This window comes from Mesocricetus auratus, unplaced genomic scaffold (genome assembly GCF_017639785.1).
Source record: "Mesocricetus auratus isolate SY011 unplaced genomic scaffold, BCM_Maur_2.0 Super-Scaffold_100007, whole genome shotgun sequence".
Taxonomy (NCBI): domain Eukaryota; kingdom Metazoa; phylum Chordata; class Mammalia; order Rodentia; family Cricetidae; genus Mesocricetus; species Mesocricetus auratus.
In genome coordinates, this window is record NW_024429191.1 from 29173501 (window position 1) to 29199948 (window position 26448).

At 48.7% G+C, this 26448-nt stretch overlaps 1 protein-coding gene across 1 annotated transcript in view; it reads left to right on the forward strand.

Moving 5' to 3' along the window:
- The first annotated feature begins 12318 nt into the window (after positions 1-12318).
- Positions 12319-26448, forward strand: part of Flt4 (fms related receptor tyrosine kinase 4) — a 43284-nt gene continuing 29154 nt past the window's right edge. The window contains exon 1 of the mRNA XM_013114807.3: positions 12319-12452. Within this exon, the coding sequence (XP_012970261.2) occupies positions 12395-12452 (58 nt within the window). The 5' untranslated portion in view covers positions 12319-12394. The remainder of the gene's footprint in view (positions 12453-26448) is intronic.

The window sequence follows — 26448 nt, forward strand, 5'->3', positions numbered from 1 at the left end:
AAGGCCACGCGAGGGAAGGGCACGCACTAGGCCCCCTTGCTGCTGATAATAGTGACACTAGGGCGACTTCTCTTCTCTGGAGGCCAGTAGACAGCCCCGCCCTCCACTATTGGAACCATGCGTCACTAAGGTGCCCCAGCCTGAGAACTACGGGGCTGCTGGACTCTGAGCTCAGAAGCGTACCCTGGAGGTGGCAGCATCCTCCCCCACACCAACCCCAATAGTGGAAGGGACCAGAGCTCACCAATGCCATCCAGATGCTGTGAGGCAGGAGACACCTGGAGCGAGTTAGCAAGGCTGGTGCAGCTTCCAGGCTTCTAGTAGAAGTGAGAGGACACAGGAAGAAACAGGCCTGAATGGATGCTGCCACACCCTCCCTGCAATCAGCAGCGAGAAGATCGTACATTCATGAAACGTTCAAAAAGATTTCTACCATTTTATAGTTTAAGGCTAAACGATTTCTGCATCAAAATCTGGTCGTTGATAAATGCTGTATCGCAGATGAATCTCAAAAGGCATTGTGCTAGGTCAGTGAACACATCCACAAATCTATGTACTTACCTCATGAACCCACACATATTCTTTTCGAGAGGCGAGTTCCCAAGACAGAGAATAAAACAGTGATTCCCAGGGCTTAGAGCTAGAGGAGGGATTGAATACAAACTATAATATGAAGGGAACTGAGGAGCTGAGAAGATCATCATGTATGCTGATCATAGTTGGTACATGCATCTATGCATTTGACAAAATTTATGATACATTCCAGAGAACTTTAGGTAATTTTAAAAATAAGTGTTTAAGTTGGCAGTTTATTAACTGTGACTTTATACTGAAAACAAGTGTTTTGTTTTAATCTGAGACAGGGTCTCTCTATTATGTAGCTCTGCCTGTGCTGGAACTAGCTGTAGACCAGGCTGGCCTCAAACTACAGAGACCTAGCTGTCTGTTTCTTCCCAGTGCTAGAATTAAAGTTGTGAACTACCACACACCTCTAAATAAAAATGCTTTTAAAGACATGGATTCTTCACTTGAGCCTACAGAATAGCCAAAGCAGGACGGATGAAGGCCTGGCATCTATCTTATTTTTCATGTCTCCTTTACTACGACTTAATCACCTGCTAACCCTGCACGTAAGCATGTTAATAACTCAAGGAATGTCTGTCTAAATGCCAAGGATGTCTGACCAGCCTCATTCCCCTTTATGACTGGAGGCAAAAATAAAGATAAGAGCAACTGAATTACCTTCCTATCAGCTTTTAGAGGGTCCTGCACCAGACACACAAATGTCACTGTCCTAAACCTTCAGGCCTCTTGGATAGCAGCAGAAGCCCACAGACAGATCACCCCATCATGAGAACACCCCCAGTCAGAATCAGCCATCTCCTCGGAACCAGCTAGTCCCCTCAAAAATAAAGATTTTTTGAACCACCCTGTAGAACCAGACCTGAGATAACTATCAGCCAGACAGCATTCTAGCCAGAACTGTACACCTCACTCTCCGCCCCAAAAAGCTCCTGTCAGTGCCCTGCAGATAGACGTCGTCTGGTTCTCTTCCTGGTGTGCCACACAGATTAAATCTCCTTTCTCTGCTTTTCATTGTCTCTTGACTCTTTAACATATTTGGATAGACTGACCAGCCTAATCCCTTGGGACTCCCCGAGTCGAGACATTAGCTCTAAAATTCCAGGAATAGTTTCATCTTTTTTTTTTATCATGATCCCTTCCTATCTGTATTAGTCAGGGTTCTCTAGAGGAACAAAACTGATAGGTGGATGTATGTATGCATGTATGTATGTATGTATGTATGTATGTGTATGTATGTGTATGGATTAATAAATCCATATAGGGTGGCTTACAGGCTGTGGTCCAGCTAGTTCAACAATGGCTGTCCCCGATGGAAAGTACAAGACTCCAATAGCTGTTCAGCCCACAAGGCTAGATGTCTCATCTGATTTTCAGTATACATTGAAATTCCAAAGAAGAAGGCTCTAATGCCAGTGGAGAAATGCCTCAAGCAGAAGGATCCATAACCTTGAGAACAGCAAGGAGGCCAAGCAGGCAAAAAGTAAAAACTTCTTTCTTCCACACCATTTATACAGATTGCCATGAGAAAGGGTGACCCAAATTTCAAGTGCTGTCTTCTTACCTCTAATTGAACTATTAATGCCTGGATTAAGTTATTGTAATTTCCCATTGACTTCAATCACAGGTCATGGCAACACCAAGAGCAGATATCCCAAATTCCAGACATAGTCTTCTTTGTCTCCACTATGTAAAAATAATCCACTTTTCCCTTGGTAATCTAGATCAATCACCCCTCCCAACACTGTTATCACTTTTTGGGCTTGTTGCCTTAAAGGCATCAGAAGGCCAAAGTAGCCAGGGGGGGAAGCCTGAGCTTCCAGTTCATTGGGGGTGGGGGAGCCTGAGCTTCCAGTTCAATGGAACATTTGCCCTAGCTCCACGAAGGAGTGCTCCCCTCTAGAACCATTCATTTATTCATTCTCTTTTTTGTATTTTGTTTTGTTTTGTTTTGTTTTCAAGACAGGGTTTCTCTGTGTAACAGCCCTGGCTGTCCTGGAACTTAATCTGTAGACCAGGCTGGCCTCAAATTCACAGAGATCCGCCTGCCTCTGACTCCCACGTGCTGGGGTTAAAGGCGTGCGCCACCACCACCCATCTCATTCATTTTTTAAGAACATAACAAAATAATAAGATAAAGCAAAAACTATCACACTGAAGTCATGTGTGACCGACCAACAGGAGAGGAGCCAAAGAGAAGATGTAAGAGTCAGAGACCCATTTGTTCACACACTCAAGAATCACATAAAAAACACTACATTGGAAGATAATATAAGCTCAGAGGACCTGGCAAAGACCCAGGTTGGCCCTGTGCATGCTGCTTCAGTCTCTGAGTTCATATGAGCTTTGCTCATGTTGATTTAGAGGGCCTGCTGGCATCCCAGCACAGGTGGGAAGGAAGGAAGAGGTGGGTCTGGGAATATCACGGGTGTCTGAGTAGGTTTTCCGCTGATCAGTCAATCCCAGTCTCCTGCTGCACCCATGGTCTCAACAAGACAAATTATGAATGCTACATACCACTACTAAAGCCTCACTAAATACAATTTGGAGAGATCATGTGAATCACTCCATTTTTTTTAATACACTGAAGGAGCAATTTTAAAGATAACCCATCTAAAGTACATGGCACAACAAGACAACATGTGGCCACATGGTGGCACCATGTAGCCAGTCAACAAACAGTTGCCATTATTAGGGTCTTCCGCCAGCATCTCAGCCTTCACATGTGTTTTCGGTGAAGATCCTGTTTTAAAAGTTCTCATCACTGAGGTTGCTCCTCACAGGGGGTCACAGCTGAGAGACACACGGAAGGACTGACATCTGAGCATCTGTGAGGTGGAAGACACAGGTCATGGATATGCAAGACCAGCAGCCATAAATGTGTGGGCACCAAGAATGGACACATAGCCAGGCATGACAGCACATGTTTGTGATCCCAGCACTTGGGAGGCTGATGCAGAAGGATTTCTGTGAGTTTGAGGCCAAATCTGACTACATAAGGCGTTTCGTGCCAGCCTAGACTACGTAGCAAGACCCTGTCTAAAAAAGAAAAAAAAGAGTACACACACACATATAAAGTCCCTCTTCCTACTTTATCCACATACACAGACAGACAGACAGACAGATACAGAGAGACTAGTCTTGATATCTACTCTGACATATATTTATGTACTCTTCAGAAGTATATTACATCAAATAAAATAGAACCACTTTGAAATTTTGGGGCATCACTCTTAAGACCTGTCTCTCTCAGAGCCAGATGGAAGGAATCAAGTGCCAACTTCCTAACCTCCTTTTAGATATTAAAAGATGTAATACCCTCTTCATGTGAGACAATTTCAGTGCCAGCAAAATCACAGTTATGCCTCCACACAATGAATAATAAATGAGAGTGAACAGGTAAGTGGACTGGAAAGTGGATCAGGGGGTTGGGTGGCTTCATCCCTTTAGGGACAAAGTTCCTGCATGCCTGCCTATCTCCCTTCCTTCTTTCCCCTAGCTATGGTTTGAATGTGTCCTTCAAAGTATCCTGTACGGGGAATGACATAGATCAGTTGTTGGAGCACACATGAAGCTCTGGATACCATCCCAGCACTACATAAACCACTATGGTATCTCATGCCTGAAATCCCAGCACTCAAGAAGTGAAGGCAAAAGAATCATAAATTCAAGGTCACCCTTGACTAAATAGTGAGTTCAAGGCCATCCTAGACTACATGAGACCCCATCTTATACGGGCGCGCGCGCACGCACGTGTGTGTGTGTGTGTGTGTGTGTGTGTGTGTGTGTGTGTGCGTGTGTGTGTGTGTGTGTGTGTGTGTGTTAATGCCCAAATTGACATGATGATACTAGTTGTGGGAGGATTAGAGATATGATAATGTTAATTGTAGAAGGATTAGACAAATCCATCAAGGTGGCTCCTCTACACAGGACTGCTGTCTCTAGATGAAGAAAGACACACAAACTAACACACCTACTCTATCTTTTCACATGATGGTGCCATGGACCATGCTATGACACTGCAAGAATCCCCTTTCCAACACCTTAGACATGCCAGGCAAATAAATGTCTCTTCTTTGTAAGTTATCCACTCTTGGATTATTTTTATTTGTTTTAGTAAGGGAAAACACACTAAAACATGCCTCTTTTCCCCCCTAAGTAACCTAAAATAAGTTACATTGAACATTTCCTTTTGTCACTTGCTTTTTTTCATGGATATATCATGTCATTAGTACATGAAAGTCTAATCACATCCCATTACTAGACTCTCTGGTATTCCACTCTGGGTGGCTGTTCTAGCTCTCATTCTGTTGCTGTCATAAAATGCCCTGATTTTTTTAAAAAAAGCAACTTAGGAAAGAAAGTCTTTATTCAGCTTACAATTGTAGATCAAAGTTCCTCATAACAGGAAGTCAAGGCAGTGGGAATCTACAACAGTTAGTCAATCCACAGTCAAGGGCAGAGAGAAATGAATGTGTGCTTGCTTGTTCCTAGGCTAGCTGTCTCTACTCCCATGCATTCCAGGTGTCCCCAAACCAAGAAATGGTACTCATGTTCAAGCTGGGTTCTCCCACATCAGGGTTAACAATCAAGATAATCCCTAACAGACATGCACACTGGCCAGCCTAATCTAGACAATCCTCATTTGTCAAGTTGACAATTGGGACGAACAATTACAGTGACTTGATTAAGTTATTCAGACAAATCCTGTTTCAGAGCTTCACACACACACACACACACACACACCAATGGAAGGTTTGGATATTTACACACTATAATTCATAGGCACAGGATTACTCATTTCTACCCATAACTGAATGAAATGACAGCCAGGAACCGTTTCCCCATTTGTGAAGACTGTGTGAGGCAACAATCTATGCCTATATATTGTCCAGCTGTTCATATATTAAATCTGGTCCTGTCTGGCTGACTCTGGCTCTCTTTGGTAAATGTTTGGTCTTCCAAACGCCACCCCCATCTCCCCGCTTCCATCCCATGTGGATGCCGTAAAGGCTACATAAAGTTCCTCCTGCAACCTCAGCAGTACCCCACAGCCTGAGCTCTCCTCTGTTTTTGACCACTGGTATGCAGCTGACTGATTGGAGCTATGCTCTGCTGAAGCTTCCCATGGTGACTGTGGCTCTTCTAAGCCACATCTGCTGGGATACTGTGGGAACTGGTCCAGAGACTTCTCCTCAGCCTTCCTAGCTTGTACTGAGCAGGGCCCTCTCTGGGAAGCTGCTTTGGGCATGTCACTCTGAGCCCATTCCACAGGCTAGCTGGTTCTGTGGTCTTCCCTACAGGGCCCACATTATTCCTGACAACTCCCTCAGAGGTTGACTGCTGCCTCCACACCTTGAGGTATCCTCCCATGACCGCTCCTGCTCTGTCTCTTCATGAGCCAGGGACTGGCCACTGAGAACCCCCAGCCTCTTTGAAAGTGCAGGCCTCACTAGCTCCTGTTCAGTTCCTGCCTCATTCTCTTCCTCCTACCTGCCTGTGATACGCACCACTCTCCTTGGGGCTGGGGTGGAAACAGCTTCTTAGGTAGTAACTGCTTGCTTCCCTACTCCTTTGTGGCTTCATTTTATAAACACTGTGGTCTGGTCCTTCCAAGCTTGACTTTTCCCAAAGGTCAAACCAAAACTATTTAGCACCCCCAGCAAGCTCCAATCAAAATGCTCTTAGCATTTAGGGTATTTACTTGCTTTTGTGTTCTAAAACATTTCATCTGAAATTCTTGGCTGGTTGATGTCTTCATGGAGGTCCACTTCCCCTTCCAAACTTCCAACACGCTGCCATAGGCGTGTACACAGGCATGTACATCTCATGTTGGCTGCTGAGCTGCAAGAGTACTGAGAGAAAGTCTTCTTTGTGCCACGTGTGCTGAATTGGCACAGCTAAAGTAGGATGGCAGTCCAACTCATCATCAAAGAAAACACACTTGGCAGGACACTGCAAAAAAAATCATCAGTGAGTGGCCATGGACGAAGGAAGGAGTGTTAGTGGCCATCTTTGAAATCTACCACATGAACAGAAGAGAAAACACAATAAATTCCCTTTTAATATAAATAATATATACTACATATTCATTTAATATATAAATATATACCATATATTCATTTAGTATATATTTTATCATTTCATCATCTATGTTCCTTTAGAGAAAGCTGATTGACCCATTTTCAATTAATATTTGTGGATCGTGTGAGCTAAAGGTCCAACTAACTGTTCATGACTGCCCATTGGCACCAATCCCATTCACTGAAGAGGCCATTTCATCCCACAGTTAATGACCTTGGAAGTCTTGTCCAAGGATTTTATGGAGATGGATAATAGAGAAGCATCAGAAATCTGCCTCCCTGCCTAGATGACTGCACGGGCAGAGCTTGGCTGATGTCACTATTTTGGCTCTCTGGAGTCTATAGAAGACATCCAAAGGAAGGCCTGAATGGAAAATTGTGGGCCTCTTCGGTTCCTAGCTCAGCCACAGGGTGGCCAGCTACGCGCATGTTCCTGGAGTAGCAACCTACCGGCAGTTCTGGGAGCCAAGGTGAGCACGAATATGAATGTTTGGTCAGACAGCTGAAAACTCTATCTGATCAGGGATGCAGATGGAGAAGTGGCAGCCATCTTTGCTCCTCCTTCCACTGTTATAAACCCCACATCCTTGCTGAATCAACTTCTAGGATGTTTAAAGGAAGGTGGCATTTTTCCCTCCTTCGGTTTCTTAATTTTCCTCCCGTTTAAGCCGTTTAAGCCACTTAAGACCAGGACATGCAAAAGCAATTGCTTATATAGACGAAATTAGAAAGTCACCATATACCCCCAAGGGAAAGAAATCTACCACACAACCATACATGCAGAGGTATAACTGTCACAGTTCCATGAAGTACATGATGCTCAACAGTGATACAAAAGGGCTGTTAGCTTCTCGTCACTGTGGTGCGTTCCTTCGATATCTTAGTTCTCATCTCCGTTGCTGTGACAAACGCCATGACCAAAAGCAACTTTGGGGACAGGGTTTATTTCACTTTACAGGCTAGAGTCCACTGTCCAGGTAAGCCAGGAAGTGATGGCAGGAACTGGAAGCAGAAAACACAAAGGAATGAGCTTGCTTCCCCTGGCTTGTTCAACTACCTTTCTTATAGAGCCCAGGTCCATATACCTAGGAATGGTACTACCCATAGTGTTCTCGGTCCTCTTACATTAGTTAAAAACAAAGTGCTCCCATAGACATGTCCACAGGCCAATCTAATAGAGGTGATTCTTCAATTGAGGGTCCTTCTTCCCAGCTATGACCTGTTGACAATAAAGATTAGCCACCCCACACCTGTGTGTTGGCTAGTCTTATGTCAACTTGACACACAAACTAGAGTTATCTGAAAGGTGGGGACCTCAACTGAGAAAATGTTTCCATAGAATCCAGCAATAAGGCATTTTCTTGATTAGGGATTGATGGAAAGGCCCAGCCCATTGTGGGTGGTGCCATCCCTGGACTGGTGGTCCTGAGTTCTATAAGAAAGCAAGCTAAGCGAGCCATGGAAAGCAAGGCAGGAAGCAGCACCCCTCCATGGCCTCTGCATCAGCTCCAGCCTCCAGGTTCCTGCCCTGCTTGAGTTTCTATCCTGACTTCCTTTGATGAAGAACTGTGATAAGGAAATGCAAGAGGAACAAACCCTTTTCTCCACAAGTTGCTTTGGTCAAGGTGTTTCATCACAGCAATAGAAACCCTAACTAAGACAACCTGTAAAAGCATTTACCACGAGACAGTGAATGAGCCACAGCGAGCCAGCAACAGATACATGATTTTGCGTTTCTCGCATGAGTTTCTTATGCTTGATTTAATCTTGTTGTTTTGGTATCACGACCAGAGGAGAAATAAACTGTACCTTGTACGCATCCTAGACCCTAGATGTGAGGTTCGTGTAAGTATATGACAAAAGTCACTTGACAACAAGCTGCTTGGAGCACCCTCCCATCATTAAGTGATGCACGGCTGAGTGAGGAGCCTTTACAGATTCGCGGCAGAATGACGAGGGAGAAACAGGACGGCAGTACATGGCAGAGCATGTAACAATAACTAGCACATGTGTCAATACATGGCAGAGCATGTAACAATAACTAGCACATGTGTCAATACATGGCAGAGCATGTAACAATAACTAGCACATGTGTCAATACAAATAAAGCCAAGTGAAATGATTCCCACTTTGACTAGAATACATTTTCCTTTCTACCATGAACAGTTAAAAAGCAAGCCCTTTTACATGCTGGGTAGCAAATCAAGTAAGGCCTATAAATATCTCAACTTTCTGTCTAAGGGTGCTATCTGGATCAAGGAGATGAAACCTATGTGAAATCATGGTCCAGAACTTAACAAACCAACGAATTAAACTTCATATAAGCCAAAAACTGCTACATTACATATTTTTTAAATTTATTTATCTTTGGGATTGGAGAGATGGAGCAGTAGTTAAGAGCAGGAGTTGCTCTTCTAGAAGGCTCAGATTCAATTCTCGGAATCCACATGGCAGCTCACAACCACCTGTAACTCTAGTCTCCGTGGATCTGACCCTTGGCCTCCTCTCGAACTACATGCAGGTGGTACACAGACACACATGGAAACACTCAGACACATAAAATAAAAACACAGCTTTTAACAGTTTAAGAATCATTTTAATTTTATGTGTTTGAGTGATTTGACTATATGTATATATGCATATGTGTGCATCACACATACACAGCGCCACGGAGGTCAGAAGCTGGAGCTATAGGTGGTTGAAAGCTGCAGGTGGATGCTGGGAATTGAACCCACGTCTCCTGCAAGAGCAGCAGGTGCTGTTAACCACTGAGCCATCCCTCCAGCTCCCCCAAAAGACAGAAACTCTTAAGAGAATAGCAAGACATGCAGTTAGCGTTTATAAACCATATTTCTGAGTAATTATATTTTTGTGTCTGAATGTCCAATGAGCTCTTATTATCACTGACAAGAAAACAAACCACTTTTAAAACAGCAAGTGTTTTCAGATAAAAGTAGCAAATAATTAGATAACAAAATGTCCATGTATGTTTATCCGTGCAGATGCACAATGATGTTAACTATCTGAAGATAAGCCTAACAGTGTTCAAGAGCTCGACACCCAAAACTGTGAAAGGTGACTGACAGATGAATCTCAAAATGGGGCAATATTCGATGCTTGTGGGTTGGAAGGAAATCAGCTTTCCCAAATTGGTGATAGACAAGCTACTTAAATCAGCATCCCAGGATACCAAAAGTGTCTAGAAACTGACAGAAATGAGTCTGAAATATGATGAACAGAGATGTAACTTGCAGAGAATTGCAGTCACTTTGAAAAAGTCAGTTAGGAGGATTTATGCCTCCAGATATGAAGCAAAAGTTCAAACAGTGGATCAGTACAAAACTGGACAGCAAGACAAAAAGCCCAGAAACAGTCTGTTCCAAACAGATGCTCTGTTTGCAGTCAAGGTAGAAGCAAAGTGCAATGCAGAAATAATGATCTCTTCACAGCCGGTTGTGGAGAGAAAGAAGGTGAGCTTGATTGACCCTTCTCTACTTCACACCATTACGGTGCCTGGGGGTCCAAATGTAAAAGAAAACAATGAGAATTTGTCAGTGACAAAGGCAGTAAATGTCTTTGTGATACTGAGACAGAAAAAGATGTCTTTGAATGAATAATGACACTAGCCAAAAGGAAAGTGATTTACTTGTAAGGGTGCTGTGTTAAACTAATACCACTGCTGTCTCTCCAGTTCTAAGATACTATTAAAGGAGTGAGCTGGAGTCGTGGCATGCATCAGGAGACTTCGGCAGAAGGACTGTTTGAACCCAAGAGTTTGGGGACAGCCTAGGCAACAGAGTGAGATTCTATCTCAAAAAGAGTGAAAATAAGAAGCTGAATGGGTAAGGGGATTTGTTACCCCAGACACCAAGCGTGTTTCCCAAAGATGGCTTCCACAGTATCCTCCACCCCACACTTCTTGCTTTGCCCTGTCAAGAGGCAGGGAGAATGTCTTTCCCTCGGGCTCTATTTCTTCAGGACCACGTCATAAACTCATTTGGGGAAGCCACTGCTACATGTGAGACTGTCACACGGGAAAGGCCGTGAGTGGGTATACCAGTTAACATCCTCAGGTGAACTTCCTGCTTCGACCTCTGAAGCCTCCCCCTTCAATGGTAAGAGTCACAAAAATGCCCCCTTGCTGGCTCCTGCTTTCCCCAAACAGGAATAGAGACTCCCCCATGGAGGGCTTTACCCTCCCTGGGGAATTGGTGTGGGGTTGGGAGGGCTGGGTGGGGAGTGGGTGTGGAGGGGAGAGAGAGGGAACTGGGACTGACATGGGAAGCAAGCTTGTTTCTAATTTAAATATATAATAAAAAAGTGTTTTTAAAAAAAGAGTTGCCATTTCAAAGCCGGGTGTGGTGACGTATAACCTTCCCTTTAATCCCAGCATTCAGGAAGCAGAGGCAGACAGATCCCTGAGTTTAAGGATAGCCTGGTCTACAAAGCTAGTTCCAGGATAGCAAGGTCTACACGAAGGAAGCCCTGTCTCATAAATTCAAGGAAATAAAAGCAAAACCCAAAGAATTGACATTTTGTGCCTCACATTTTGAGGTAAATTGTTACACAGTCACAGCAAACAGGGCTGACCAAGGACTTACACACAGAATTTATTTAAAAAAAAAAAACCTCCTTGGAGATCGATAAGAAAAACGACAGGCACTAGAGCAAATGATTTGAAATCCAAATGGCCAGTTATTTAAAAATAAAAATGTGTTCAACCTCAGTGGCAGTTAGAGAAAAGCCAATTAATACCATAATGGAATTCCAGTACAAACTAAATAAAATGAATGTAGGTGCTCACGTTGAAGACATAACATATGTAGCATTTTCATTCCTATTCAGTTTTCTCGTGCTTGCGTGTGGGAGACTTTAAAACGGTCATCATCATCATCAGTCTGGCCTTGATTTTTGGCAAGGATGACCGGGGGCTGTGAGGTTGGGAGCGTGGGAACAGATTAAATAAAAGCAAGAGAAGTTGAAATCGTCATTGTCGTTCAAATTCGTTTTGAAATAGGAAAATCCTAGCAAAAGACCACAAAGAGAAAGGAAGTCTGTGCGAGAGCGTTTGCCAAAACAGAAAGTGAAGTGTCACCTGATAAAAAAGACTTATGAATGAGCTCAGAGCAAAAGTATTTGGTGGGGAAGCTAAAGCAAAAGCCAGTCCTCCAGGGTCGGAGGGCGTGGGGAGGCATTTTCTCAGGTGCCTGGTTCCATTCACACTGGAGAAAGCGAGAGGCTTTGGCAAGGTGCTCCCTGAGACTTAGCGAACAGCTGTCTTAACCTTATGTTTGCTGCCACTTTGCTCATTGATTGAAGGGAAATGCAAGGAAACACCACTGTCGGGTTTTGTTCACTCCCGGGCGCCACAGCGCGCACAAGGGATCCTGCAGTCACCTGCGCGCATCACCCGCTCGCAGTGGCCCTGGAGAGGGTGCTTGGTGGCTGTTACCTTGGAACTGGGCGCCCTTGGAGTAGGCTGTACCAAGTGGGCGCTCGCTCTGCTTACCGGGGCTGAATTCTGCCAGGGCGGCCAGCAAGGGACAGAGAGGGGTGAAAGGCGGGCTGCGGCTACGGTGACCCTCCTCCCCCCGAGCCCCGCCCCAATCGCCTCAGCCCCGCCCCCGAGCCGCTGCCCGGTCCGCGCCCCGTCGGCGCCTCGGCGCGCGCTCTCACTCCCAGCCCAGAGCTGCGGCCGCGCAGGACCCACCCGCGCCCAGGGGCCGGAGATGCAGCCGGGCGCCGCATTGAGCCTACGCCTGTGGCTCTACCTCGGATTCCTCCACGGTGAGCGCCCGGGCCACAACCCAAACCCCGGCATCGCTTAATAGCCCGGGGGCTGCCGCGCGCCAGGGACCAGTGGTGAGACCGCACCGACGGGGCGGGAGGAGGAACGGGCAGCTTGGGAGCCTGGGTTTGCGGACGCCCTCTGGAGCCTGGAGAGCCAGGAGGGAGTTGGGAGTCCGGACCGCGGGGAGCAGGAAAGAACGGGCGGGGACTGCAGCCGGGTCACGGACAGGGTGGCGGGGCTGTGACTAGGTCCCAGTCTTCGGTCTACGGTCCGGGGTGAACTGCATCCTTAGCCGGGCTTAGCGTGCCCTTGCTCGCTCCCCATGGAGTCTGGGGCGCACCACCTCTGGGTCCCGATCCTCCAGCGTGAATCATTTCCCCATTGATCCCCGCCCGACCCCGCACTGGGTGCGCACTTCCCGACGCCTTACGTCTGCGCTGGAGGTTGGTCCCCCGAGGTCCCCCAGAGGGCGCTCCTTCTCCTAGACTAGGACTGAGGACTCTGGACACCCCACCCCGTACCCCACTTCAGGCACCCGACACTAGCGCCATCCCGGGTGATCCTAGGTGCAAGTTGAAACCTCAGGCGAATCTGGAGTCCGGAACTCCAGACCGATCCGCATCGAGGCGAAAGGCCTGGGTTTCTGGGCTTTGATAGAAGGGACAGGAGACCTGAACCATAAAGCAGAGGCTGCAAAGAAGGAGTCTTGGGCAGGTTCAAGTTTGTATTGAGATCTTGGCTCTGCGGTGTTGAAGAGTAGCGGAGTGATTGCGAGGAGGGGACAGGAAGGAAACACTGGGGATAAGGCATGGGATGAGGGGGCATCCGCTCAGGATCCGCTGTCCCTGGAAATCCAGGGTGGTGGGGTCATTTCAGAGCCCCTGACGCTTGGTGGAGGAGTGCTGAGAAGCCTCGGAGAGAGAGAGAAATTTCTCCGTGCCACAGAAATTGACTTTTTGTGATTCATCTCTTACTCCCACAGAGTGTGAGACCTGTTTTATATATGGGGAAACGTATAACCTTACAAGGGTCCTCAGGCATGGGCAGGATGGGAACTAATCAATGCCAGTTTGGCTATCAGAGCCTTGCTCTCAGCTCCCACTCTGTACCTCAGATAGAGAAGTCGAGGGAGATGTGATTGGACCTGTGTGTAGACAATGAAGGATGACTGGCCTTGGGCTGTTTCTGGCTCCACTGCCCCAACCCTGGACCAGGCTTTTCACCGACGTTCTGAATGTGTTTGTGAAGTGAAGAGTGTGTGGGAGAAACAAACAGGGCTCTGGCTGGACAAGAAGGGTGAAGAATGAGACTTCCCTGTACCCAGGAGCCCCCCCCCCACCCATTCAGCCAAGTGAGGTATCTGAGACTCTGGGAGGTTAGGTTAGCTGGAATGTAAGCTGTGCAAATTCTTCTCCTTCCCACTGCTGGGATCCTGGGGCAAGAGGCCTAAAAGGAAGAGGGTGTCTTGGCAGACAGGTACTTTGTAAAGATGTGAGGACCAGTAGAGTCCAGTAGGAACGGGGAGGGGTGATGCTGTTCATTGAAGGAGCACCCATGACTCTGACCATCGAGGCTGTGAAGAGAAGGAGAGGAGATGACTCAATAGGATGTCCTAGGATAGATGGGAGTGTAGGAGGGGGCTGCCAGAGGAAATAGAGACCAAGCCTCCCTGAGCCCTGAGCCTAGTTCCTCCCACTGCTGGGTCAGGGAGGATCCAGGAGCTCCCAGCCTGGTGGGAAATGCTACTGCAAAACTATGTGCAGAGGACAGAGTAGACAAGTCAGTGGTATAGAAAGAAAATCCCCTAAGAGCAAGCAAGCCAGAGTGGGAGACCTGTGTGAAGCCTGGGAACCCTAGAATGAAGACCTCAAAGGCACTAGACTAGCACTTTTGTCTTATCTGTGCCCCGAAGTCCTCAGCCCACCTTCCCCCACTCAGCACCAATGTTTTTGCGTGCATTGTGGGCACATAAGTAGACATGAAAGGGCTCCTTGGACTTGGATGCTTGGTGTCCTGATCCAGTCCCTTAAGGCTGACCCCAGCAGTGTCCCTGTAGAAATGGCAGAGAGCATTTTCAAGAAACATCATCCCAGGACTTCAGCCTAGACGGAAGCTAGCTGGGGGCCAGGAGACTCTGGGCAGCTGTGCTGGCTTCACCTAAGGATCCTCTCTCTGCCTTGCCATGGCCATATCAAACATGGCCACCTATCTCTCTGATGTCCCTGCTCTTAGGTATGACCCAGGTCCAGGAAAGTGAAGTCTGCAAGTTCCCATGGCCTTTTGAGCCCAGCTTAGAGCTCTGGGAGCTGAAATGCAAGTGTCTCTCAGAACCAGTGTAGCAGAAAGGGCCCTGATCCCTCATCAGAGCCAGGCCTGTGATAGCATGGTGGACAGTCTGGCGAACTCCCCAGGTTCTCAGGGAGAGAGACTGTAGCTCTGTGAAGCCACGGCCATACATCACCAGCTCAGCATGGTGGAAAGGACAGGGACATGACGCCATCCTGCAGGGGTTTCCCAAGTGCCAGACTGGTAGGAACTCTGATGTGGCACTGGGTATCCATAATGTGGGGGTGAAAGTACTCAGAGAGACCCAGCTGCTGCCTGTGGGCTGCACAGGAAGACGATATCACTTCCATCTAGGGCAGTGGTTCGCAACCTTCCAAATGCTGTGATCCCTAAACATAGTTCCTCTTGTCGTGGTGACCCCAACCATAAAATTATTTTCGAGACTACTTCATAACGGTAATTTGCTACTGGTATGAATCAAAGCATCTCATATGCTGATGGTCTTAGGCGATCTCTGTGGAACCTTATAAGGGGTGGGGACCCACATGTTCAGAACCACTTATCTAGGGACTTCTAGGCAGGATCTAATGCCAGGAAAGGGGATTCTAAGCAGGGAGAGGAGTCCAGAGATAGGAATGCCCAGATGAAGACAAGTGAATGGTCAGCCGAGGCTAGCCAGAGCTTGGGGCGGCTGGGTATAGAGTGACAGAAGAGATGACAGGAGGCATCAACAACAGATGACTGTCCAGGTGAGGCAGTGACCTACCCATGAATGGGACATTAGTAAGTGGGAGGGGAGAGGGGGTGCTCCAGGACTCTGGCTTAAGCAAACAGGTGAAAGGCAAGGTCATCCATCTGAGGGGGACCCCAGGAGGAGGAAAAGGCATGGAGAAACATAGTCTCCAGATAGAAGCATCCAGCTGACTTTCTGGAAGATGCCAGTTCATGCAGCCAGATCAGAGAAGGAAGGAAAGTTGGGAGAACCTGAGTGCAACAGAGGAGGGAGGAAAGAAAGTTCTCTGTGTCTAGCTAATTGTTCCGTGTTTTCCTCTACCGGTCAGGTGTCTCTCCACCATGGCCTGGCTTGCACCCACACAACTTCTGGGAAGCTTCTGGGAGTGAAAGGCGGGTGGGAAGATGTGTCCAAACACCCTCTTGCCCTCCGTCAGGACATCTCTGATAGAGAAGCAGCCGGCATGTCCCAGCCAGAGCCAGGGATTGCTGAGTTTTGATCCTTTTCAGACACTGGCTTCCTCTGGGATCTCAGTTTTCCGGTCACACTGTGGGGACATGTCTGGGAGCAGGAAGGTGCGGGCACTCTACTGGAGACAACTCCAAGGCTCAGGGCTCTTGCCCTACCCCTCTGGGCGGTGCCAATAGCAGTCACACCCCCCTCCCCATGCTCCTTGACTGCCACCCTGTCCCTGATGGCCAGGCCTGGGCAGGCGCAGGTTCTGGTGGCAAGTCGGGGAGCCCCCTGCCACGTGGCCGGCAAGGTCAGCAGGGGTTCATGGGAAAGGACTTGTCGGCCACAAGAGAGGACATCCTGCCTGCATTTCCCTCTTCCTGAGGCAGGAGCTGGTGGCCCCGATTTAGCAGCGCTGGGGAGCCACCTCTGAGCCAGCTGGACTGTGTGATAAAGTGACTTGTCTTACCAGCCACTGAGCAGAGACCTGGCCCCAGGGGTGTCCAGGACAACTGGCTGGCACAGCTGGCAACACCACAGCCACCCAGTGCTCAGAGCTCAGGACTTGCTAGAGTCCCCTCCATCTTCTTCAGCACCCTAACAGAATATAGAGACAGCCTGTACTCCCAATCTCATCCCTGACTCTTGATATCCAGCACCTCCCAGATGTCTGCCATGGTGATTTCCCAAGGAACATCTCTGAAACATAAATCTAAATCTCCCAGAAGCCCCCAAATATAAGCACCAGCTCATGCCAGGGGAGCAGACCCTTCCTTCTGGATTCCAAGGGCACCTGGCCCAAGAGACATCCAGCCTTCACCCACCCAGCCCCACAGATCCCAGCCCACACCCACCCAGCTCCGCAGGTATCCTATACCTACCTAACCCTGCAGGCAACCAGACTGCACTCATTGCTTCCCTAACCCAATACTGATGATCCTTTCCTGCTCCAGACAGGCCCCTAGAGGGCTACTGCAATCTCCAGGAAGACAGGGGTCCATCAGGGTGGCAGATTCATTCCTATTCTCTGTGTGCCCAGGAGGACAGATTCCAGGCTGCCAGGTGGGGCTTAGAAAGAGCCCGAGTGCCAGCTTCAAAGCTTCCATAGCTTCTCCCAAGTGGAGGTTCATCTGTATTAAGCCACATGCCAATTGCACGTGAGTGTGCCCAAACACATACACACACACACACACACACACACACACACACACACACGTACATCTAGGAGTGTCTAGGAGTGATCTATACTAATACACCTAGGAATAAAATGATTCATCAAATCACTTCACATCAGAGCGTGTGGAGAGCTTACCCTTGTGATGTAGGCATCAAGGCAACCATTTTGGAGATTTGGAAGTTAAGGGTACAAGGGTGAAATGGCTCACTAAATGCTAGATGCCAGGAGTGAATTGGTTACAAGAAAGTGACAGGTATCTGGTCCCAGATGGCATGGAGGTCAAAGAGATAAGGGGAAAGCAGGGCAGGTAGGACAGCCTTGGAGAGGAGGGCTGTTGGACTCCTAAGCATCTGTCCTCTCAGACATTGCCATTTTGATATCCTCAGCATGTTCCCACAAACAGTGCTGGGGATTATATTTCCCGCAGGTCTAGCTCTGGTCTGAGGTGCACACCTCAGTGCATGGCGTCTCCACTTTGCCAGGTGCCGCCTCCCTCTCCTCTGCATGTACCCACATTTTACACAGTGTCCCCCAAAGCCAGCCATGGGTTAGCCATTCAGAAAGTACATTTCATCTCACAGGAACACTCTGAGGCTGCCACAATGAAGACAAATGAGAGCCCCCAATCTTGAACTAAGGAATTGTCAAGTGTGAGAAATCAAACTTTCCAAGAAGCTGCAAATGAGTGTGGGGACCCTGAAGGGAGCCTGAGGGGGGGTGGTGGGGGCATTGGGCTAATACATCAGAGTAGAGGAAGAGATTGTCACACAAAGATGACACAGGGAAGACAGCATCTCTGGGGCTGGAGAGAGATGGTGTGGGTGACTGGGGAGCCAAGAGCATCCATATTGCACCCAAGCAATAGGGAGGCACGAGATAGTTTTATCTGGAAAGGGAGTTGTGCTCCAGAAAGATCCTCTGGCTACAGGGAAGATGAGAATACGCTGATCCAGAGCGGGTGCCCTGAGCTAGTCCAGACTGCATAGTGGACAGGAGAGAGGATGGAGAGGTCAGCCCTACAGGCATCTGAACTCTGAGTGAAAACTTCAATGTCAGCATAAAGGGAGGAGGGAGCGGGACCTGGTGTTCCTGTCACGCTATCTTTGGTGTCCTCTTCCTGGTCTACAAAGCCTCTGAGAACAGGTGTGGTATGGAGATCCATTAGCCTTGGGAGATGTGTGGTTACCGACAACTGGTGGAATGACCGTCTTTGGGCCACCACCTAAGCAGAGGATGAGTAGTGACGCCACGGTTGACGGGAGAAAGCTGGTTCTCTCCGACAAACTGCAGAAGTGCAAGTAACACAGACATCCATGAAAGTTGGCATAATCCGGTCCCCAACGGCAATCAGTCACTAGCTATGAAATTTCAGGCAAGTGCCCCAGCTTTCCCTCTGTGATAGCCGTACCTAATGGCATGGGGCGCGTATAAATGGGAATACGGTGTGTGAGCAGTACGGTGCGGCACGGGTGCACAGAAAGGACAAAATGCGCATCTGCTTTTATTGTTGTAACAGGATGTGTTGGTATAAGCAGAATCTGGGGTCAGGGTGTGTGAACATTTATTATTGCTGTGTGAGCCGCTGCTTCTTCACATCCTTGCCACCCCAGGAAACGTGGGCCTTCAGCCCTTGTTCATCACATGAGTGGACACTCACGTGTTCCCAGGCTCCTGTGTATTACACGTGGCCTGGGGCTGATGGCTGGAGGTCCCACTAGGACAGAAACGCAGGAGAGCTGTCAGGGAGAGTAGGGGAACACAGAACAGGGTTGATGTCCCCAAGGTATTCCATTGTCCAGAGGACAGGGTGTATCCAGTAAGCAGGGCTGGGACCTGGGCCTTTTTCTATGGCCTCATCATACTCTCTGTCTCCCTCCCATCCACCTGATTTTCAAAGTGGGCCAATAATTTCCTCTTAGGTCAGCAAATTGCAGATGAGCTCACACAAACACCCTCCCTGGCCCCCATTGAGCAAGGCTGTGCCTAGCCCCTCCCATTGAGCAAGGCTGTGCCTAGCCCCCTCCCTGTGGGCTCCAACTCAACCCAGAGTGACGGGTAGGCATAGCAACCATAAGCCAAGCACTCAGCAGGCAGATGGTAGTAATGAGTCAGTCACTATTTATTCTAAACTTGTAGTGGTTCTGGGCATGTATTTCAATATTTGTGGTCTGCCACTCACAGTAATCTTAAGAGGAATCCACATCTCACAGGGGTATAATTTGGAGCTTGGAGAAGGGAAGTGCAATTTGGTCCAGGCCATTGTGGTAAAGAACCAGCCAGCTCCACATACCCAGTTCAGTACCTTCCAGCCCGGGCAGCTCCAGTCTTACAGGTGGGGAATGGGTGACTGATGGCAACTCGACCCTTGAGCTCAGAAGGCAAAAGATGTCAGCGAGCTCAGGAGGGCTCCAGGATGGAATATTCCTGCCATCTCTTTGCCAGGTGTCGGCAGTGTCAGGAGGAATGCAGGGGCAGCTCTGAGAGCAATGTCTAGTACCTGAGCTCCACCCGGCCAGATGTGCCCCTTTACATTGTCAGTGCTCAACAGCCTGGCCATTTTTGTCCTCCTGGGCATAGCTGCATAAGAGAATGCGTGTCACTCTGACATGGACAAACCTGTTTTCTAAGTCAGTCCAGGGGCAGAGATCCTGATATTGATCCATGTCAGTCATACTGGACATGAGGACGTACATCCACAGCTCCAGATGGCCTGTGGAAGCCAGGGACAGGGCCCTGAAGCAGCGGCGTCCCTCTGTGCTTAGAAGGAGGCTGCTGGGTATGGAGGAGCACCAGGCCAGGGCTCAGAGTGACAAGAGAAAGAGGGCAGAGGTTTGAGGAGGAGCATTGAAGGTGTGCCCATTGGTACCAAATTCCATCATGCCAACTTTCCTTGGCCGCATCCCAGGACCTGTGCAGCAGTTCCCCCAAAACCCCTCCAACCCCAAAAGCCCCTGTAAAGAAGACCAACACTTTTCACACTCTGGAGTCCTAGCGTAGCTCCTGGCACATTCATCCAGTGAATTACTGCCCCCCTCCCTTGCCTCCAGACTTCTTTGTCTCATTACCCTTCTTATAGACCTTAGCATCCTTCGGGTTTTCCAATCATTCTCTCTCTGGGCCCGCCTGGGCAGAACTCAGGGATATCCCCAGCCCAGGGACAACCACAGTTGAAGAAGAATCCCCACTAGCTCTCAGCAGTTCTTGTGTTTGATTGAGTTTCTCCTGACCCTCTGGGCAGGTGCTTTTGAAAACGTGTCTTGGCCAGGGATGAAGGTACACGCTGTAATCAGCAACATCTGGGAGGCCAAGGCTAGAGGACAGAGAACTTAAGACTAGACTTGGCTCCTCAAAGCCCTGTCTGAAAAGGAAGGGGAGGGAGCAGCTGGTGACTTAAAGGGATTCGCTGGCCATAAACTGGGTTGAGAAAGTAAAGAAGTAGATGAACAGAAAGCAGGAAAAAAGAGTGAGGGAGAGCTGTCAGCACAGGACCACAGGCTTCCTGCAGAGGCTTTCCTATGAAGGGGTCTCTAAGGCTTTAGGTGAGGGCTTCGGGGGAAGGAAAAGCTCTAACTAGTTTCTGGCCAAAGGATCCTTGCTGAATGCCTTAGGCTCCAAAGCAGGGATGGCCCTAGGCTCAGCCAGATTTGGGCTACCTTAAAACTGTTACCTGCTACCTCAGTCTCCTCTGTCTCCTCATTACCGACTGGATTCAGGATCCTCCCCTCCCTCTCTAAGGCTGTTGTGAGTACTAAGTGAGATGCAGATAGACAGGCCAGCTGCCCGTTTGCCTAGTCAGTGCCCAGAACTCATCTACTGGAAGATTTCCATACCACCTGCTTGACCCTCAGCTAGATGCCAGCTTTGCCCTGGGAGTGGCCGCACCACAGTCTCTGGAGCCTGACGCCAGGGTCTCCGTTGACCCAAGGCTGGAGGGTGCCCCCAGGACTGCTGACAGCACAGGGAAGAGGAGGTATGCACTCTGGCCTTGCTGACCCCTGTCTGGCATCTGCCTCTACTGCTCTGCTGCAGCCTTGGAGGCCAGGGACCTGCTGGCCAGGGAGGAAGAAGCCAGTTCCCGAGTCAGGAACAGGAAGGCAGGGGGAGCGCAGCAGAGGCCAGGATGACAGTGCTTCCTGCTGCGGGAAAGGAAGGACAGCAGAGACTGACAACAGCCAAGCAGGAAGGATGCACCCTTGTCAGGGTTGCATGTGGGGGTTGGGTAGCCACAGAGCCTCTGGACACAGCAGCAGTCCTCAGGCCCAAATGGGCCCAGGTGCTGAGTAATCTGGCTTCTCTTACCCCTTCAAACCTGGAAGCACCTCTTACAAAAGAACAGCAAGGTCCTACATAGTTCCAGCCCAAAAGAATAAAGCTGAGATCTGTTTAGTCATCTTCCATTCACCCATCCACCCACCCATCCTTCCATCAACACACCCATATTCACCTTTTCAACTATGCCTTTCAATCCATCTACCAGGCCATCTCTCCATCAACCTGTCCATCCTCCCATTCATAAGTTCACCCACTCATCTATTCCCACAACAAACTATGTCCTTCTGTCTATGTATAATCCATCCATCTACTCACCCACCTACCCTCACTTTTGGCTGGTTGTCTGTTCATCCGTCTGTCCCTCTATTCACCCATCCTTCCTTCCACCCATCCACTTAGTCACTCAGGAAGTGTTTATTTTGCCAGGAGCTGAACTAGGCATGGGGAGGGATGGAAAAGAGAACTATCTTGTTCCTCACCCATTGAAACTTATTGCAAATGGAGGACAATGGAAAGCAGGGACAAACAAATGTTCACAATTTGTCATAAGCAAGCACAGGGCTGAAATGGAACTTGGAGAAGGAACTCGGGGTTTGTAAAAGTGGGGAGATCACATCCAATCTGTGACCTGGAGATAAGCAGAGCATGAAGAGAAAACTTGTGTCGAGGACAGACACGGCCCTAAGGTAGAAATGAGCATGGCGGGCTGCTGAACAGCGCGGTGGCTGGAAATGTGGGTGTGGGCAGGGATGCGGTGTGAGATCATGAAGCCGGGTGTTGGTGGCGCACGCCTTTAATCCCAGCACTTGGGAGGCAGAAGCAGGTGGATCTCTGTGAGTTCGAGGCCAGCCTGGTCTACAAGAGCTAGTACCAGGACAGCCTTCAAAGCCACAGAGAAACCCTGTCTCGAAAAACCAAAAAAAAAAAAAAAAAAAAAAAAAAAAAAAAAAAGATCATGAGTGTGTGCAGAGGTGAGCAGGCGCCAGGCAGGCCTCCGTCAGGAGTTTGGATTTCCCCAGAAAGGCAGTGGGAAGTCACAGAAAAGATTCAAGGGCAGGTGTAGTATGACTTCATTGTGATACACACACACACACACACACACACACACACACACCAGACATGTGTTATTATATATTATAAAGTATATTTCACATTAAATTTAATCTATGTAATTTTTATGTGGTGAGTGTTTTGTACCACTTGCTTGCCTGGTTCCACAGAGGGCAGAAGAAGGTATCAGATCTCCTGGAATTGGAGTTACGGATGGCCGTGAGCCAACATGTGGGTGCTGGGAATCAAACCCAGTACTCTGAAAGAATAGCCAGTGCTCTTAATCACTGAGTCATCTCTCCAGCCCCTCGTTATATGCATTTTTTAATATTACTAACAAATGCATGGAAAAAATCTTGAGAAAAACAAGAGCATGCCCAGGAGGCCACTTTGGGGCAAGTGTAGCTGGCAGGCCCCCAGAAGGTGAGCATAGACCAAATATGTAATGCATGGAAACTACCAGGCATTATGGTGTATGAAGTAGAAAACAGGAGGTGGCCATCCATGATGAATCCCACTTGGAGACACCAAGACTTTAGAAGAAGGAGTCTTTGGCAGGGATAGAGGAGTCTGAGTCTAGCCTTTAGATGAGGAACATGAAAGTTGGAATGTCTGTGGGGCCAAATCCAATGCTCATCTAGATACCTTTAGCTGAGTTGAGAGAGGTGATCTGAGCTGAAGATAAAGATTTTTTTAATTACCTGGAGAGTAAAAGCAGGCAGTGGTAGGCAGAGGAGACCAAAGAAGATGAGGAGGGGTCAGGGGAGCCAGCAAGTATCCTGAGTGACAACTGGATCTGAGGTATGGGACTCCTAAGTGGTGGGGCTTCTCCCCAGAAGTGCATAAGAGGGTATGAGGGGAGCTTTGGCCACAAAGGGAAATATAAAAAGGAACAGTAGCCAGAAGCAAGTGGAGAATTGCTTCACTGTTTCTTGTATGAAGGCGGAAGGTGTTCCCATTGACAAAGACTAGTGATCAGAAGAAAAAGGAATTATCTGTGAGTTTTGGGTCCAGGGACTCAGAGCTTGGAACACACCAGTGAGTGTGGTTTGAGAGCAGGAGTTCCTGAAGCCCTTCCTTGAGGCGGGTTGGGCTTCTGATGGACAGTAAAGCATTCCATCTGATGTCTTGTTTGTGGATGCTGAGAGTGGGGGAGGAAGGGACATTGTAGACATATTAATCTGCTTACTCCGCAAAAAGTAAAATCAAGGGGGCATAGCCAGTATGAGGGGCTTCACTAAGCAGGGTTGAGTTTCTCTGGAATGTGGTATCTTGGCTTGGAAGAGAGGATTATAAGCAAAAGGACAATCAGAGTGATAGGCTATGAACAGGGGCAGAGCTAGGACAGGAGATGAAGACAAGAATTTATTAATGATAGATAAGAACACCTGAGCAAGAAAGAAAAGAAGTAAAACAATGGAAACCTAAGGTAACAGGCATTCGGAGATGGTGCGGTTCCTGGTGGTGACCACATCCAGGGTGTGCCCCCTGGAAGCCAGTGGCTGAGGGGGAGAGGAGGAGAGGATCTCAAAGTTGAGGGAGGGTGTGGATGAGTCATCCTGTGGATGTTGAAGTCATGGAGAATGGCATGACTTGGGGTGGGGAGGAGGATGGTGAGCCAGGAGCTATAGTCAACAGAGAATGAAAGGAAGTGAGCAAGAGAGAAGCCGATGATAGCTTTAGTGGGGAGAACATGCTGCCATCAAAAGCATGAGCCCCCAGCGGTAGCTACAGGGAGGGGAAATGGCCAAAAGGCATTCTCCATCTGGAATGTGGGGTGAGGAGAAGAATCCAGCAGAGGAAGTGGTGTCCTCAATCAGGTTTCACATAAGCAAGAGGAAACAGGATAGATAATCTTAATTAGGATGAGTTCCTACTCTGGGGGACACAGTATGATGGGGAGGAGGCTCTTTCAGGCTCTCTTCTTTCCTTCCATCTATCTAGCCAGGCTGCCCCCATTCATCCATTCATTTATCCACTCATCAATCTATGTACATCATCCATCCATGGGCCCAATCTCCCAATCCATCCCATTTATTCACCTGATGGTCCATCATTTGTCTTACCCTCTTTCCATCTGTTACCCACCAACTACTCTTACATCTATCTTCTGAATCTTTGCTTAGATAAGTTTAGGAAGATGAAAGCCACAATTCAGGCTAATTACTATTCTAACAGCAGGAGCCTCGAGGAGGACAAGGCGGAAGCCTGAATGATGATGACCGCTCCCTGGGGAAGGGACATATTGAACTCAACTAAAGAGGGATATCCCCAGAAGGGAAGGAAATGGGAATGTCCTAGACTGCAGGACAGACTAGCTGCAGTGCCTGTGCTTCTTAGGAGATGAAGCCAGAGGCACAAGGAGTAGCCAGCATGTTGGCTGCTCCTGTGCTGTGTCTCAGAAGCAAACACACACACACACACACACACACACACACACACACAAAAGAAAGCTGAGCTTTCCAGCTGCCACAGTCCTGCAGCTGGCAATTGCCAGGAGTGTGCACAGATGTGCACTCCCAATGTCACCGGGGGAATGTCCTCTCTCTGAAATGGGGTTGAGGTAGATGGGCACTGGCCATGGTAGCTCTCTTCATATGCCACATGTCACCTCAACCCTGACCTCCATCAGGGCCATCATAAGGGGACAATTCCCTCACTCCCACAGGTCAAGCCCCTTGCCCATCACGCCACCTCCTTCTGTAGCGCAGATTATAGACCACTGTCCACTCAGTCGTCTACGTGTTTGCCCAGCTGTTTACCTACTACGGCCTTATCCACTTTTCAGTGCTTAGCAGGGGGGAAAATCTACTTCAAAGCCTAGCTCCACAAAGCCCCTCTTGGATTCCTTCAAGCCCCGAAGTTGAGCCTTCTACAAGCTGTCTCCCCAGCACAGTAGACATCCCCTCAGACTCAGGCCCAGCTGACATGTACAGAATATCAGGTACCCACTCGTTTAGAGAGCAATCTGCAGATTCCAGACCCTTCTCGCCTCAGAACCACAAAGAAAGCTTTGTCCCAAGGCCAGGGCTGCAGGTCTTCCTATCAGGAGCTGAGCACAAAAGGAAGGAGGCCTTGGCAGCAGTCACAGCAGTTGGCAAACGGGCAAGCAGCTACCTTCATAGGACAGAACTTCAGTCCAGCTGAGGACTTAGTTACCCTGACTGCACCATGGGGCTAGATACTTAATAAGGTCCCAGGCAAGTTTGGCTGGGAGGTGATGGGGATAGAAGAGGGAAAATAGTTCCAAATTGTAACCAGAAGGGAAGGACCAGCAGGTACTGACTGGTGGCCCTGCTGTCTGTGTGATGCTGAAATGAGACCATGGTGTGTGGAGCATGTTTTCCTGGTACCATACCACTGGGTCAGGTGGCTTGTCGTCAGGGTGTGTAGAACCATCCAGGTGGGATGCTCCAGGCTCTCTTCCCCCTCCCCGCTAGCTATAAGGCAGGAATCTGGGACTACAGAACCAGCTGAGGAACAAAACTGTCTGAGTTACTGCTCCAAACCCCAAGGGCCTGTAGAACTAAAAGGGGCTAGGGGCAGGAGAGTGGACCTTGACCACCATCCCAGGAGGACAGGGAATAGGGGGAAGGGACAGGACACAGCCCTGGGCCTCCAGCCATGCAGTCCTCCCTTCCTGTTGTCTCAGGATGATCCTGGCAGGATGCATCTGCCAAAGTTCCAGGGCCAGACCTCCCCCAGGCCATGCTCCCCACTGCCCCCATCAGGAATTCACTCCCTCAAGTGCATGTATATGCAGCTGAGCTCCTGTCAGAGATGCACAACCACGCACATCACTCAGAGATATGCACAGCTGCACACCCAGGCCCACAGATACAAACAGATGTGTTTACACAGCAGACCCCATTTGTACACATGTGCAGACACATATATGTGCATGCGCACACACGCATCCTCCTAGAAGGTGGATTATGGATACAGAACTGTGTGAGCCACAGAGGTGGGATCCTGTAGAGCAGAGAGCCCTCACCTAATCAGCCCAGCCATGGAAGGCAGA